Source organism: Cynoglossus semilaevis, chromosome 14, assembly GCF_000523025.1.
Source record: "Cynoglossus semilaevis isolate Cse_v1.0 chromosome 14, Cse_v1.0, whole genome shotgun sequence".
NCBI classification, from domain to species: Eukaryota; Metazoa; Chordata; class Actinopteri; order Pleuronectiformes; family Cynoglossidae; genus Cynoglossus; species Cynoglossus semilaevis.
Window position 1 is genome coordinate 28,004,446 of NC_024320.1, and position 16,190 is coordinate 28,020,635.

At 39.9% G+C, this 16,190-nt stretch overlaps 2 protein-coding genes and 2 non-coding genes across 6 annotated transcripts; 3 read left to right on the top strand and 1 right to left on the bottom strand.

The window, feature by feature from the left end:
* Positions 1–6: 6 nt before the first annotated feature.
* Positions 7–10,498, bottom strand: st8sia5 (ST8 alpha-N-acetyl-neuraminide alpha-2,8-sialyltransferase 5). 3 transcript variants are annotated; one of them, XM_008326292.3, is made up of 9 exons: positions 9,759–10,498; positions 6,298–6,405; positions 5,872–5,967; positions 3,760–3,852; positions 2,725–2,811; positions 2,237–2,381; positions 2,012–2,124; positions 1,364–1,456; positions 7–1,275 (listed from the first exon to the last, which is right to left on the bottom strand). In XM_008326292.3, the coding sequence occupies exons 1-9, from the start codon at positions 9,902–9,904 to the stop codon at positions 813–815; spliced, it is 1,344 nt and encodes a 447-aa protein (XP_008324514.1). In that variant the 5' UTR covers positions 9,905–10,498; the 3' UTR covers positions 7–812. The 3 variants fall into 3 exon arrangements, with proteins under 3 accessions (XP_008324514.1, XP_016893995.1, XP_008324515.1); XM_017038506.2 differs by lacking the exon at positions 9,759–10,498 and adding an exon at positions 8,303–9,208; XM_008326293.3 differs by lacking the exon at positions 5,872–5,967 and having other exon boundaries at positions 9,759–10,495.
* A 2,148-nt stretch (positions 10,499–12,646) lies between these two features.
* On the top strand, positions 12,647–15,399 carry rpl37 (ribosomal protein L37). The gene is made up of 4 exons (XM_008326294.3): positions 12,647–12,785; positions 13,702–13,837; positions 13,972–14,056; positions 15,289–15,399. Exons 1-4 carry the CDS (start codon positions 12,783–12,785, stop codon positions 15,356–15,358), a joined length of 294 nt encoding a protein of 97 aa, XP_008324516.1. The 5' UTR covers positions 12,647–12,782; the 3' UTR covers positions 15,359–15,399.
* Positions 13,549–13,628, top strand: LOC112488121 (small nucleolar RNA SNORD72). The gene has a single exon (XR_003051863.1). It is a non-coding gene; the product is annotated as a small nucleolar RNA SNORD72 (small nucleolar RNA).
* Positions 14,380–14,456, top strand: LOC112488120 (small nucleolar RNA SNORD72). Its single transcript, XR_003051862.1, has one exon. It is a non-coding gene; the product is annotated as a small nucleolar RNA SNORD72 (small nucleolar RNA).
* Positions 15,400–16,190: the final 791 nt, after the last annotated feature.

Sequence of the window (16,190 nt, forward strand, 5' to 3'; positions counted from 1 at the left end):
GGGGGAGGCAGGGGGGATGGCGTTTGAAATCTCATAAGGCAGCACGGCTTAAGACATGTTGATGATGACAGGCTGGGTCGATGTTCTGAAAACTCAGGGGCGATGTTACTACAAAAGCGCTTGTCTGGCTTTTGAGAAAAAAACCCAAACATTCTCACCTCTTATTATTAGCCACTTTATTTTAGAACCAAAATCACACATGGGGGGAAAAAGTGGCCACCGAAAATAGGCCTTTTTCATAAGTGTTTAAAAAGATTCACTGAGTGAATCAGGTGAATAGGAAATCGATTACAAAAGTACACAATTTACTGTTGCACAGATTTTTTTCTTTACTGCATTTTACTCTTTTGCCAAATAGCAATTTTATATTTTTTTGTTTTGTTTTTTTTTAATGGCCATTTAGAGCTAAAGAGTGACCAGTGAGTTAGAGAAGAGAAGAAGGCTGGACGAGGAGGCGCAAAGACTCTAGTGTTGGCCTTGTCTCAACTTAAATATCTGCGTACAGCAGCATCACAAGAAAACCTCACAGAAGCACTCACTTCGAAGACCACAGTAGAAGCATCCTATCACAGGTAACCAGAGTGATTTGATTGGGCAAGTAATCAACCTAAGGTTCGCGTCTACAAGTGAGGGATGTTGGTGATTAAAGCAGTTAAACCTCATCGTGTACCTGTTAGTAAGAATGAGCCTCTAGGGGTCAGTGTTAACACTGAGTGAACACTGAAGTAGTTTAGTGATTTAACGGGACAAACTTCGAACTTAAAGGTATGGTGACACCTAGAGGCTGTTTATGAAAGCTGAGGAACGAGGGATCATGTGCAGGGTCCTGTGTGTACGTGGAGGATGCCACGCGTATGCATCTGAATAAAGTTGAAGATTTCATGAGGCATCGCGTGGAAGCCTGGTCGAGGCTTGACATTGTCGTAGTAGTGGTGGGTGATGAAAATACCAGAGGGGTTCATGGGAAACGCCCAGAAGCCGTAAAGATGGACCTCCTCGCACAACTCCAGGGCTGCCGTCACCAGCATGAGGCCGCTGCTGAGGCGTTTGGCTCGGACGCCCTGCACCGCCCAGAATCGCTGCACGTTCAGCAGATACTGTGGGTGAAAGAAGAAGACGCCCCTCTGCGAGTCAAAGTCGTCCAGCATGTACTTGACTCTGAAGGACACGTCGGTGTTCCGCGTGTTGTAGAAGGCCGGAAGCACCACGGAGGAGTTCTCGTAATTCTGGAGCACTTCGTAGAACGGGCGTCGCCATTTCTCCAGCTTCTGAAATCTGCAGAGGAAGAGAGACTTTTCAAAATAAATACAAGAGGGAGAGGGAGAGAGAGAGAGAGACTTGTTTTCTCTCATATTAACAGCACCTCTCGGTGATAATGCTGGGATTAATTGTAACCAGGTCTGTTTTTGTGCCCACGTCAGCTGAGTATTTGTCATTGATGGGTGGGATGTTGCACCTGGAGTAAAAAAAAACAAAACAATTACTATCATGATTAATCATGATTAAATGCTATTAATCTACAGCTAAACTGTAATTCAACAGTAAAATATTTTAATATACACCAAATGATGCCACTGACTGTATGTAAAAAAATAAATCCGTAGACCTGACTCCAACTTGGGTCCTACAGATCAGTTTATCAAAGACTGGGTCGCGACCCTTAGGTGGGTCACAAGAGGGTTTTTTTTGGGGGGGTCGTTGTTTCCCAGGTGTTTACAAATAATGTCTATTGACACAAGTTGCAAAGGTTTGTAAAAAGGTTTGACAAAAGTTTGGGAAACACTGTTACAGACGATCCTTGTTCATCAAAACAATTTTAATCAGTGGATAAAAATGAAAGTTATTTTATCATCAGCAATTTAGACAAACTGTGTTTAATCCACCAACCGAAAGAAACACAAATCTGTTTCATCATTGAGAAGTTGATGCTTTGGCCTCATTTTTCCTGCTGGCCAGCAGTGGTACTGCAGCAAAAAATTCCCAGGAAAAGTAAAGAGAAGAATACGTATACCTGAAAACAAAATCAGCCGAGTCGATTTCCTTCCCACATTTGCTGTTCTTGAGGATCCCACCATTTCCAATGACAGCACACTTTTTATATTGTGATTTAGAATAAGGCATGTCCTGCAGAGAACAGACAAGTGAAGTGGTAACTTTGGTACTCCAAAAAAAAAAAAAAAAAAATCAAAAATGTTAAAAGACGAAGCTGTGGAGGAAGAAAAACACACACACTTACATCTGGGAACATCTTAAAAACCTCACTGGTGATGGGAAGAATTCCACTGGTGTCCACCTCGTACCTCAGCTTGGTCCCTGCAGGAGTGTTCCTCTTGGTGGTGAACAAAAAGGAGGGGGCATTACAGCAGCGGGACAGAGACATCCTTCGAGGGGACAGGACAGAGAACGTGTTTAATTTAGTCTTTGTGGTCTCTGTGAGAGCAGAAGGCCTGAAGAAGAAACTCACGTTCAACAAGAGACACGTTACAAATGTTAAACAAGAAATGCACATTATCTGAACCTAAATGGATTTACGTATTTAAAAAAAAAAAGATTTACTATATTTAGTTTCTGAACAACCCAAATGCTACACTGATGCTAATAACAACAAGACACTAGACAGAGTAAACATGCAGTGGACTAACACTAACACACACAGGCGTGACATGATATCTATGTGATATGACAACGTGTCACTTCCATCTTGGACGATGTAACAATGCTCACTTAAAGTTGCTGGTCTCCTCCTTGCCCTGCTCCCACTTACATACTTGCAGGTTTCTCCACCTCTCGAACAGCTCGGAGGTTTTTACCCTGTAAGGCGGAGACATCAGTGTGTGTAAATAGCAGTACTTCGAATTGTACTCTGTGTGAGACGACTGGAGGATGAGACGGCCACGTGACGGCAGCCGCAGAATAGAGTGGTTGACAGTGACTTGACTTAGTACAGACTTAGTAGACCACTAGTATGTACATGGACACTAGTGGTATACATTTTTATTTATCACTGAAATATATATATATGTTTATATATATATATATTTAAATTCTTGATTATCCTTGTCAGGCCTAGTGTAATTACTTAATTTTCAAAAAAAAGTATGTTTTTGTCAGCACTTTTATTTCCTACAATTCTATCATGTCTATTCACAATAATCACACATTCAAGTACACAGTACACAGTACACAGTACACAGTCAGTTCTTGACAGGGGCATGTCAAGAACTGATCATTTCATAGTACTAAAAACTCTTGTTCTAAATTATCTCTGTTTTCATTTTTATTTACATAATACACATAATATAAACACATATACACATATTATCTGAGTTGTATATATTTTGTCAAACTCAAGGTTCGGGGACAGATCCAGCCCATTGCGTCATTTTATGTGGCCCACCAGAGCTGACAATGCATGTGGTTATTTTACAGTAAAAGTCTATAGTTTAGACCCTGTACGACTGTTTACTGGATTCCAATTCTGATCAAACATCTATCATATACTAAATCTCCCATAATGCACGTCACATTTGTGACCCCCCCCCCCCCCCCCCCCCCCCCCCCCCCCCCACCGACGACCCGTCTACAACAACACTCTTGAAGAGACCCTGTACGACTGTTTACTGGATTCCAATTCTGATCAAACATCTATCATATACTAAATCTCCCATAATGCACGTCACATTTGTGCCCCCCCCCCCCTCCTACCCCCCAGCATCCTTCCAAAGCACTGGACTGTTGACATCATGAATGTTGACTCACATTGATAAGACCTTAACGTCCATAATGTCCTGTCTGAGTTCCCTACATGCCGAGGAGTTGTAGTCCACGGCGCCATCGTAGGTTTCCAGGTACCTGGTGGAGAAGACACAGTCATCTACTGTCTGAACCTCTGTCTTCAGACACAGCAAAGAAGAAAAAAATGATTGGAATATAGAGTACAAGGCGATCGGGACGTTTACTCTATAACTTAGTTAGCTAGCATACGGTATGACATGACAATTAACTACGGGATGCAACTAATTTTAGGTTTATATTTACTGGACACTTGCACCAGATTCTGTTCCATCTTAGAAAAGGCCAATGTTACACTGAGTAAAGAGGAGGAATGTTATTTTAATATTGGTTTAGATCAGGGATTTAGAATGGGATCATTGTGTATATTTGCTGTATATTGACGTGGAACAGAACTAAAGGTGTAGCATATCAATGGCGGTTGATTTAATGCCGTAGTGTCTGGTGAACATGGGAATGAAATGTGCTCCGGTGTCTCGGTGTCAGAAATCTGACGTCTGCATTAATGAGGGTAACTACACAAAAGCAAACTTACGTTGGTTCTGAATGGTACTGGAAGTGACTCAGTGGCTGCGTCTGATATTTTCATAGACAAACACATACACAGATGGCCATGCAGACAGGAAACCAGAGCAGAGGCAACATTAACTTAACAAAGTTTTAAAACAGTTTTAAAATTAGGGAAATGTTTTGATTTACATGAATCTAACTGTATTAGCCAAATATGAGGCAACAAATATCCACCTAATTCTATAACAAGTGGAAGGGATTTTCTGGAATTATTTGATCTGAGTTTTTTTTTTTTTTTTTTTTTGTCGTTTTTTTTTTTCATGTAGATTTGGATAAAGGCCATGATCTCTCTCTCTGGCCCATTTAAAAACCGCCTACTATGTGTTATACATTTATGTTATACATATTTTATGAAGGAATTTATATATTAATAATATAAAATATGAAGTAAATATTTATATCAAAAATCTTCAGGAGTCTGAGTCCTGGCTTTACGGGAAGCAAAAGAGTTCAATCACAAAATGGCAGCAAGTGCAGGTCAGAACAAATGTTGGTGTTGGTGAGACATAAGAAATGGAGTGAAGTGTTTAAAAAATGAATTCAAATGAAAAAGCTTGAGGCTGTAAATGTTAAAAGGGTGATTTTGGAAAAAAAAAAAGATGATGAGAGAATATGGGTTTGGTTCATTAAAGAAACCAGTTACTGGGATGTAGATGAGTGAGAATCAAACTGGTCGTCTACATCCACCTGATGATGCAGTACATTTCTGATAGGATCATCTTACATTTGGGCTTTTATGAGGATTACTCTGCTTGTTTTAGCTAAGATGATGAAACCTTTGCAAGTGTTCTGCGGTGGTTTTTGTCTAAAAGCAAGACATCAATTGACTTGATGTGGGGTTTTTTTTATCTCTAACGGCGGCCGATTGGTTAACGCTGGTCCGTGAACATTCCACACTGACAAACCAGCATTTTACCACAATGACATCCTCACTGATGATCTGAAGCTTTGGGGGAGTAAGGGATGGGTGTGCGGGGGGGAGAGGGGAGGTCTGACACGTTCCCATCTTCTTGTAATAAGGAAAGTTAAAGTAAAATCCAGGTCACAGAGAGAGAGACAATGCAGATGTGAGAAGAGGAAGTAGGGGAAGCAAAGAGAGGTGTCCACACTATGTACATGGCACAGGCACACACACACACACACACACACAGAGCTGCAAAGAACACGACGTGACACACGGGTTGAGGAGGGCAAGGCACTTGGAAATGGGTGCTGGATGGGAGACAAGAAGCCACTACATCGACCGGAGACCGTGGTTCAACCAGTTTCTGAAGGTGGTGGTGGTGTTGGTGGTGGAGGAGGAGGCAGGGGGCGGGGGTTTGTGGGGTGCGGGGTCTGAGGTCAAGGACAGGATCAAACAACATGCAAAGAGCAAATCTGAAGTGCAACCACCACAGAAAAAAAATGGGCATTTATTCCTTTAAGACTAATGAGAAAACAGAAGCATTCTTGGGTTTCTGTGAAAATACTAAAAAAAAAATTTAAAAAAATGCCTTGAGACAGGCCTACCTTTGAATGCGTTTTTTTGTCTCCTTAACATCAGCTAGGCAGGGTGTGACTATTATGGAGATCTGTGAATCTGGCTGAATAATCTGACGGAAACATCTGTCAACATGCAGACAGGTTAAGTTAGATTAAAATATGTGATGTGCTCCTGCGACATCATCACCCCTGCTAACTCGCTGACCCTGCAAAAACACAGGAAATCAAATATATACTGTATATATTGCTTTGAATGTGCTAAGGCTGAGACTGATGGGGTGTTCAAAGAAAAGAAAGAAAAACAACAACAACAACAACCCAGTCCACGCATGCAGGGCTGGGACACCACTATGTTGACTTTTGAGACTTATGTTTTCCTTCCCTTCTATCTGTCTGTCTCTCACACTCTCTTTTCTCAGAGGTGTTGTACAGTCACTCACAAAGGAAAGATACCTTTTCCTTCCAACTCTGGCAGGCTTCAGCGATCCATCATCCGAGTAATTTACAGGACCGGTCCAATTTCCTGTCTCGTCCCCTTTGAGTCGGCTAAACTGTTGTGAACTAGTAAGAAAGAGTCAGTTTATTTGGGTTTTAATGTCCTTAAAGTTCAGAGGTCAAACACATACAAACCAAAATGAAGTGTCCACTCCAAAATGACAACATCTCTCTCTCACACACAGACACATGTACACATGCACACACAACAAAGGGAACCAACTTTTTTGGCTGAAGGAAAACAGTCCAGATGTGGTGTCGGATTTGTCGTGTTGTGAAAAGTCAATTCTTGCTGTTGACGACCTACGTTCGTGTAATGCTGAAATACAGAAGTGTGAGACTCGTAAAGCGATGCATAAATGTCAACGCAACTTAGTGGTGGAACGATAATCACTGCCAATGTTTCTGTGAATGTCAGACGGAGAGATGCCAACGATTTTGATGCCAAGTGTAGATACAGTAAAGTTAAATTTAGACCGTATTCTTTCAGCCAAAAAATGACTGATTAAATGGACCTTCTTCACATCATTTGGCCACCGACGTTAATGATTTTCTGACCGTGAGAACGGTTGTTTGGTGCCGTCTGTGGTGACGGCTTGTGAAGACAAAGATTTACATTTAGGTAATCAATTCATTAATAATCTCAGCCTTTGAATGGGCTTGGGCGACACACACAGAAAAAAAATGGAAAACACCGACCCAGTCTCGAAACAAACACCGTGTTAAATTACAGGAAACACAGGAATGCATTGATCTGGGCTCAAAATACAAAGTACAAGTCAAGATATTTGTATCTCTCTGAGCTGAACCAGGATGTTCATGGTCTTTATGTGGAGGCTAGGAGGACTTTTAGACAAATTGTAATACTAAGAAATTCATTAAATATGATTATATTTAGATTTATTCAAATGTGTAGAAATCAAAGGCACAACATCCATGTATTTCAGAGACGAAACATCCATGAACTGAGTCATTTATGTAAATGTATTCCAGTATGACTCAGTTCCCTGAGTGCTCCGTGGGTGTTGTGCTAAATCCAGTCGAGAGTTTGAACCTCAAGAGCCTTCCTGGATGCATAATGTGGATGAACATCACAGGAACGTACGCACAGCTGCCATCAGCGAGTGCCACTTTAGCATCAAATACCCGGTGAAACCAGAGTGATGTTTCCACAAGTACATAAAACGTTAGCAACGTAGTTTAGCTCGTCTGCATAGAAATCTTCAATCTGAACAGAATTTACTTTATATCTGAATCATCCAGATGTCCGTGCCCCTCTCCCCCCCCCCTCCATTCTGCGGTCCAATTGAAACTTTTAACATGTTCTACTAAAGCAACAGCGACCTTCTGAGTTGGACTTAAAAGCATCAGGACCTTTTTGTACCGCAGGAATTTTACTGCCCTGTTGAGAGTGTAGCCCGCAGGCATATTGATCCACATGACCACTGGTAGGCTACTGTACGCCCAGTGATATTTTCTGCATCACTTAAAGACTTAAGCAGTATTGTCCACATCGACTCACATACGCTGCCCTCGTGTTGTGTTTTGTTTCCTCCTGTACTGATGGAAATGCTGCCTCTCATCAATTATGAACAACATGAAACAGTAATGGTTTACCAACATTTCTGTACAACAACATGTCAGCAGCGTATAAATAGCCTCACTTCTGGTAAACAAATTAAATCTGAAATGATGGCGAATGTCTTTACTGTTACAGTTAGTACTGTATAAAGGAGTTTGATTCATTGAAAAGTCATGTTTAAACAAGAGTTATAATCAATCCATGAGGTGTGAACCCACTATATTTAGCCTGATGGATTCGTACTTTCTGGATTATTTCCCTAACCACCGGCCAACAGGAGGTCCTGGTCCTTCCTTTTGCTGTAAATATTTTTAGAAACAACACTCTGGAGGGTAATTAGAGCTTAAGATAAATTTGCCGTCACAAAAGTATGTCACTCACTGTGATCCCGTAATAAGCTCCCATCTGAGAGAGGTCACTGTAATGATGTACAACAACAGCCTGGCCATTACTGCCTCTTCACTGGCCTCATCTTCATCTTTCATTTCCTCAGCTACACCCTGCACCCAACATGACCCACCCCTGCCAACATGTCCCCTGGTCAAGGAACCCGCTGGGTGCGGTGGCTGAAACCAAACTGTTTTAGCTTAAATAGACACACACACTTAGAAACACACACATGCAAACCTAATCATTTCATTCCTTATGTCTTTCTCTCTCTCTCTACCCTCTCCTTCCTCGCTCTCCCCCAATTGCACTGGGGTGTGTGCAGACAGACTGAAGTAAAATGGCTGCCGCTCAGCCCCTCGGTTTCTGCCGTGTTTGCTTTTCACCCCTTCGCCGCCCGGCTGAACACTAGAAACACGCAAATAAATGTGTATGTGCCCGGATTCATGAATCTCACTGCAGAGGTCAGGTTGCCATGAATCCAGACAGACCAGCCTAGAAGGTGGAAGGGGAGGGGGTCAGCTGTGGGGAGCTTTCAGATTTCAGCACAAATATGTTTGCCGTGAAACAAACATATAATGCTGTAGGTTTTATATCTGGAGGAAGGGGGAATGTTTTGTCCATGTTTGGGGTTTTGTTTTTCTTTTTTTTTTTTGCCTTGAGATTACACATCTCAGCTTCTCAGCATCTGCTCGTCTCACAATTTTTGTCAGGGTAAATGGAGTGGGGGCAGAGGGGGGCTGTAATATAACTGTAAGGAATTAAATGAGTCTTCAAATTGAACCTGTATCAGACCAGAGTTGCTGGCACTGTTGCAGAGGTGTTAAACTAAAACTTGGCTCTGCAACCGCACAAGTGCAGCATAGTGGAAAATAATGGGTTTTTTTTTTTTTAGCGGGGAGGGCGGGGGTGAGGGGGGGGATGTGGCTGTCGTCTGTCAATATCATCATCATTAGCTCCAGAAGCTCTCAGACACATGATGGTAATCTGATGCTCTGTAAGATGTAGCCTACCACCAGTCAGTTAAGACTGAAACGGAAAAATCAAATCAAAGCGAAAAACATTACCATACACAGCTGGGTCACTGTGTATGGTGTGAATGTGATGCCTCGTTTCAAGAAAATATCCAACATAAATAAATACATACAATGGAGACGGCCTCTGTGCCACTGGGAAAGAAAGATGGATGGTTAATTACTATTGTCCTTCTCAGCCATTAGAGCTCGTTCACCCCCTGCGCCCCACACGCAGCGTGGGGGCCGTTTATCTTTTGGGTTTTTTTTTTGTTTGTTTTTTTCGTTCGTTTTTCCAACGTAAATCGATGTTTATTTAGTCTTTTTCTGAACATCAACACTATTGATGCTAAGAACATCAGCGTGGATGACTCTCTCACAAACGCTTGTCCCTGTTCCAACTGCCTTTTGTCCGAGAGAAAGGACCAAACACTTACCTCTTGATGTAGTTTTTCCCATAGAGAATCTGCTGCAATAACGTGACGAGTCCGAATGCGCAAATGAATATGAAACAAAGAGATCTATTGCCGAGGATGTCTTTACCCGACGATGGGTCGGCGTATCCAATTCTTCGGCGCAGCATCCAGGGCTGCTGACGGTGACACCGCTTAGGTGTCGCTCTCTGTCTGCTGCATTCAGGACTACGAGCGCAGGTGTCTCCCACCCGCTGGACTGGACATTGTCCTTCACCTCAGTCACGCCGCCCAGCCATAAGGGATGGAGCTAAAAAAAGAAAAACACCCACACCTCCTGATCTAACAAAGAAAAACCAGTAATGTTGATCCCTCAGTGTGTGCTATGTTGGCTGTATGTGCCGTAAGCTGGATTGTTTAAGGAAAAAAACAAAAAACATCAATGCCACCCGCGCGACTCTAAAATGATCTGCGGCGGAAGAAAACCATCACCCGTGCTTCTCCTCTAATGGGAGCAGGGCTGCGTGACCGTAATGTGATGCGATTGAGGAGGATGCGCCTTTTCTCCCGCTGCCAGTAGCAGCAGCAGCAGCAGCAGCAGCAGAAATGGAACAGTGGTATCAGCAGTGGTGGAGCAGTTTCAGTCGATGCTCCTTACTCAGCCAAAAAAACAAGGTCATCATGGTCTCCTCCTCCTTCACCTGCGCTCACATGATCTCAGTCGGGATATCAGCAGGGTCAAAATGCCCTTGAAAGATTTCAAAATGCCTTGAATGACCTCATGAGTGAGGGTTTTAACGCACATTAAAATTGCTTACTTTACTTCTATTGACAGATATGGAGTATAAAATAATTTTATAGATATCGTTTATTCATGCAGGTAAATTGCAATCTGTGCTGTGAGGATACATTGATTTTTTTACTAATTAACATTAGAAGATGCTTCTCTCTACCCAGTGGGCATCATGGCATGTTGTGTTTTTATATCAGTCATCAACAGCAGCCCACATTTTGATAAAGCTTTGGTACACTTTACTTTAGAAATGATAACAGCTTGATAAGATACTAGAGATTCCAAATCATAACAATAACAGAAATGATAACAGCTTGATAAGATACTATAGTAACCATAGCATGGAGCAAATGAATACGGGGTTAAGTCAAAGAGATCACATATTATTTAATAATACAATAAAGGTATTTACATATCTAACATTTATGTTTGATAATATATTTAAGTTAACAAAAAACTGTTGCTAAGCTTCAAAACTTTTAACTTTAATGTGTGTGTGAAACATTAGTTCTTAGTCCAGTTTTAGTTCTTAGTCTTTTACTTCATAATCATGACGTGAGATTCTGTGTGATTACCTGGTCTGGATTAAAGATTAAATATTCTTCTACTAACTAATGCTGTTGTGCAGTACACCACACACATCTTCACAACAGTACTAGAAAGCTAAATGGATTTTTTTGTATTGATAAAAACATCCTTGAACGTATCAACATATTTTACTTAGTTAAAAACCCAAATACAGAAGGTGTTAAACTATTCATTTCCCAAACCATGGCTGTAAGCCCTCTGTTGTTTCCAGGCCAGATGGTGGATGCATATAATATTTATTAACCACATGTACAACATTCCACAGCCAAAAATACAACCTGGACCGATGCCAGGAAAAAGATATCAGAATATTAAATAATACATTTTTAAACTTTAATGATTTCGTATTTTAATTCCCATTGAAGAGATAGTTCAAAAATTTATAAATGACCTCCTGACCCCTTACACACCGCAATGTAACCTGAGAACCTCTGGTAGAACGATGTTTGGACGAACTGTCCAACACAAAAACACAGGGTGACTGTGAACTTTCTTTTCTAATTAAGTCATTAAATGACTTGCCTTTCTATGCTTACATATTACATTTTTTAATTAATTATTTTTATGTAACATATTATTATTATTATTTATTTATTACTATCCTTGTAATCACTTGTGCAATCATTTTCAAAGGTAGGCCAGTTCTCTTGAGTTCCTGGCTCCAGCTCACTACGCTCGTAGGCATAGTCTAACCAGCCACCCTGCCAAGATGGGTTTCTACCTGTCATCAAGGGTGTTGACAGATCTGTAGAAGTGATAAATAACCTTATTGGTGCCTCTTTCTCAACCGTTTCATTAAACACAGAGATTTAACAATATAAGAATTGTTCTTAATGCCAAGAACCACAACTATATAAATAGAAATTCAATTGGGTAATATCTGTGAGGACGATGTCACTTTCAAACATCTTGCTTCAAACTGTCTCATTTACTGAATTGCAAAAAAACAAAACAAATTATTTTCATTCCGTTTGTGATGATTATAAAAGGCTACACCCTTGGTGTCTGCATACTGCACCTAATTTCCAGAAAAGTGAATCAAATTGCAATAAAAAAAATACCAAAAACCCTGCAAGGTTATAATTCATATGCATCGTGAATTATGCCAAATAAAAGGTCATTTTAAAATGAGTGGTTTTACTGACCCCTTCTGACATTTTAATTGTCGAGATTAATGCATTCAACACAGGCTCAAATCAACCTGTCCAAAAATGATGTTAGTATATATTGAGCATTTATCTTTTATGTACGAAATTATGCGACCGCTTTATTTGCAAAATATATTTTTCACCTCACAGCCCCTAGTAGTAGCAGAAACTACAATGCGTTTGTCAATTGAAGGGTAATAACGTAACGTAACGTAAATAAGTATGTTTATTTTAATTTTCATTCCGTTGGTGATGATTATAAACAGATAAACATGGGTAATTAATTGTTTGTGATACACGCTTAGGCACCTGTTCAACGTAAATAAGTTTTTTTATTATTTTCATTCCGTTTGTGATGATTATAAACAGATAAACATGGGTAATTAATTGATAACAGTAAGTAAATCGCATAAGTCCGAAGTGGGTTGCATTTCACTGTAACACAGGAAGTACTACGGTTGTAATTTCACGCAGCGCCAACTCCTCTTCCGTCCTCTTTTCCCTCAGCCAACTGACGAAATGGTGAGATACAAATGCTGTCATGCTAAAATCTAAAAACATCTTTTTAGTGTGTTGTTCATTTCACACCATTTGGTATTTTTTAAATATCCGATATATAAAACGATTATTTGGGGGGTATATTTTTTAAAACAAAGTCTCATTTTGATTATAAAAGTGATACAGTCGCTTCCGTTAAGCATTTATTTGCTAATGCTAACGTTGACGCTTAGTTCACTCTACTTATTCTACTCTACTTTAGTTTCCTATCTGTAATTTTCACTCAGTACAACTTTCGTTAAGACAGTTCCCTGACTGTCCGTTATGTATTGTTGCGTATGCTGTTTTCAGGGTCATTTTGTGAGAAGGCTAGCTAGCTTTTCCTAACCGGTTAGCATCACTGGCTAATTGACGATAGTATGCTAGAATATCGCACATGTACATTTCTGCAACTTTGAAGTTGACCTTATAGTTTAGAAGTTGTTTGCAGTGTTCGTGATACAGAAAACATTCGTTAATAAATGAATTTCAAGAGTCGTCGGTGCAGGCATCCAGGAGATCACCGCCAATAAACAAAGTGTGAACATGGCCATCGGAAAGACCTGAGATGAGCATAAGCGACATGTATTACAACCTGATGTGTGTTTACTTTTAGAAGTAATTAGTTCATTGAATGAACAGGCAAATTGGTGGTCAGGTTTCCTTGACCAGGACGTGATCATCAATATGTCTAAGCTGGATAGGCGATGCTACTTAGATAAGTAAACCCTTGTAAATTTTGCATCCAGTCTTGTCAATGATGTCTTCAAACACAAATGTCTGAACATATGACTGTCAGTGATTCAGTTTTCTAAACTGAGACAAGACTAGTAATTAATTTACTATTTTGTTTATTTTCAAGAATCTGTTCTAAACTTTGACATTTTAATCTGTTTATTAGACCAAGGGGACATCGTCTTTCGGTAAGCGCAGGAACAAGACGCACACCCTGTGCCGTCGCTGTGGTTCCAAGGCCTATCACCTGCAGAAGTCCTCCTGTGGAAAGTGTGGCTACCCTGAGAAGCGCAAGAGAAAGTGTAAGTCACAGATATGTTTGAAATAAAATGCTGAGTATCTCAATATTATTAATCTTAATGGTGTCAATTAATGATAATTGTTGTCATTGTTCGTCTGTATATTTAGCAAGTAAAGTTTGGATTTTGTTTGACAGACAACTGGAGCGCCAAGGCTAAGAGGAGGAACACCACTGGAACTGGTCGTCTGAGACACATGAAGGTTGTCTACCGCCGATTCAGGTATGATTCTCAAGGAATAGGACGTGTTTTATTTGCAATGCAAAGCTTGTTTTTGTCAAAAAACATTTCATTTGCTTTTTGGAATTTATCAAACAAGATTGTCCTTAAGGATTGATCTGCTTTTTTTATTATGAGATAAATATAAATTCTCTGCTTTTTTTTTTATCTCTCAACCAAAAGTCTTGTTTATATTTTTCTTGGATGAAAGATGAACTCAGTTGAATTGTGCCAGTTTTTTTCATTTTAAAATTTTATTAGGTACAACACAAGATTGCTGTTGTGTATAACTTTGACCCATTTTGTCGGTATTGTTTTCTCAATGTGGCTTACCAGTGATGGTGAAAAAAAATGTCTGAACAAATGAATCATAATGATATCAGTATTTTCTCTGAGGTAAGCTTCATTGGGAGACTAATCTTTTTTTTTTTTTTTTAATCTATCGTTCAACTTTGTGCGGTTGGGCTCTTATTCACCATAATGATAAACGTGGTGATGATGAGTCTCTTGTTTTTGTCAGTCAACACATGTTTCACAAAATTAGTTGCTGGCATTTCAACAGTATGTGACAAATGTCAAAATTACATGTCACTTGACTATAGATTAAATAGTTTGCCTTGTGTATAGTTTTATTATTTATAACAATTAGATTTGTATTAGTATGGCTTCTTACACTTATTCAAAAACATTAAACTGCTGTTTAACCTGGTTATGCAGAGAGTAAGGTGGTAATTTAAGATCTGAATGTATTCCTGTTCCCAGCAAAACAGCTTCAGCATCAAATTACATATGAATCAATTCACATTGTTGGCAGCTTTGACTACACTTTTTTTATAATCGGTCTACTCGTATCTGCCTATCCCACCCTTTAAACTCTACATGTTAAAGTTTAAGCTTATTACAATTCATTCTGCATCCCATTGTAACAACGTGTCTCAGGTAAGTGTTGAAACATGCCATTTGATTCCATGTAATTGAACAAAGCCATTGGTTCAAGTTTAACTGTTGCCACTTTCCCACGATCATGGTTTTGATGAAGATCAGGAAAAACACTTGTCACCAGTGAGTCATTTCAACAGACTAGTGTTCTGTGAAATTGGTTGGCTCTCATAAGAATCCTTAACTGAACGGCCTACTTCTGTTTGCCTGTAGTGTCATTACCTACGATAATAATAATATTACACATATTATCCTTCTCCTCCTGACTCCTCTTTTTTCATGCTTTTGTTTTCCAGGAATGGTTTCCGGGAAGGAACTGCCCCCAAACCCAGACGTGCTGCAGTGGCCGCCTCCAGCTCATCCTAAAAGACACATTTTTGGTTAAATAAATGTGATGTTAAATTGGGTTTTGTTTTGTCATATTTTCTAAGATGCTGTCAAATACATAACTAATGGATTACAAACAGACATTTTCCATATTGGTCATTTTTTATCCTGAAGTATGTTTAAATCCTTGAATTACAAAAACAACCACACAGTCACATAATAAAATGTGCTCGTTGGACACACAAGTCTTTGTTCTGTATATTATTGTCTCGTTGGACACACAAGTCTTTGTTCTGCAGTTGGATAGCTTTATTTCCAGCCCCAGGTCCAATGTCAACATGAGCAGCAAAAGGTTGTTTCCAAAGGGTCCCCCCCTTCCATTATTTCTTCTTTTTACACTTGGAATCTGTTAAAGCTCAAAGTATTTACACGGGTATTTGAAATGTGACACGAACAGCGTCCCCCCCTCTTTATTTTTGCAGTAGTCTAAGGTTAGAATCTTTTTATACTTGGAATCTGTTAAATCTCAAAGTATACCCCCCCCAATTATTTCGTCTTTTTACACTTGGAATCTGTTAAATCTCAAAGTATTTACACCGGTATTTGAAATGTGACACGAACAGCGTTCTACTTAAAATCATACACTTTTTTTTCTCTCAGTTGAGTTCACACCACAAGCAGAAGGTTCCTGTGTGTTCAAAGAACGGGGGGGAGGAAGGGGGGTTTTTTCCTTTCATTGAGTGAATGCAAATGCGTCTAGATTTGTTTGTGCAGTCTTTGGTGGTAGAACATTGCTTTCTTCCATGTGATATCAGCAACTCTGTGCAAATCACTTCAGAGCAGCTCTGAAGGTCTCCAGTTTCCTTTTGAC

What these genes read in the sequence shown, in the direction of transcription:
- st8sia5 (XM_008326292.3), bottom strand. Translation starts at nt 9,904, where the DNA reads ATGCTGCGCCGAAGAATTGGATACGCCGACCCATCGTCGGGTAAAGAC. An exon ending in TTTTTAAGATGTTCCCAGAT is followed by an intron (nt 2,125 to 2,236) that starts GTAAGTGTGTGT and finishes TGTTCTCTGCAG; the next exon opens with GACATGCCTTATTCTAAATC. An exon ending in TCGGCTGATTTTGTTTTCAG is followed by an intron (nt 1,457 to 2,011) that starts GTATACGTATTC and finishes TTTTTACTCCAG; the next exon opens with GTGCAACATCCCACCCATCA.
- rpl37 (XM_008326294.3), top strand. An exon ending in TGAGAAGCGCAAGAGAAAGT is followed by an intron (nt 13,838 to 13,971) that starts GTAAGTCACAGA and finishes TTTGTTTGACAG; the next exon opens with ACAACTGGAGCGCCAAGGCT. An exon ending in GTTGTCTACCGCCGATTCAG is followed by an intron (nt 14,057 to 15,288) that starts GTATGATTCTCA and finishes TTTGTTTTCCAG; the next exon opens with GAATGGTTTCCGGGAAGGAA.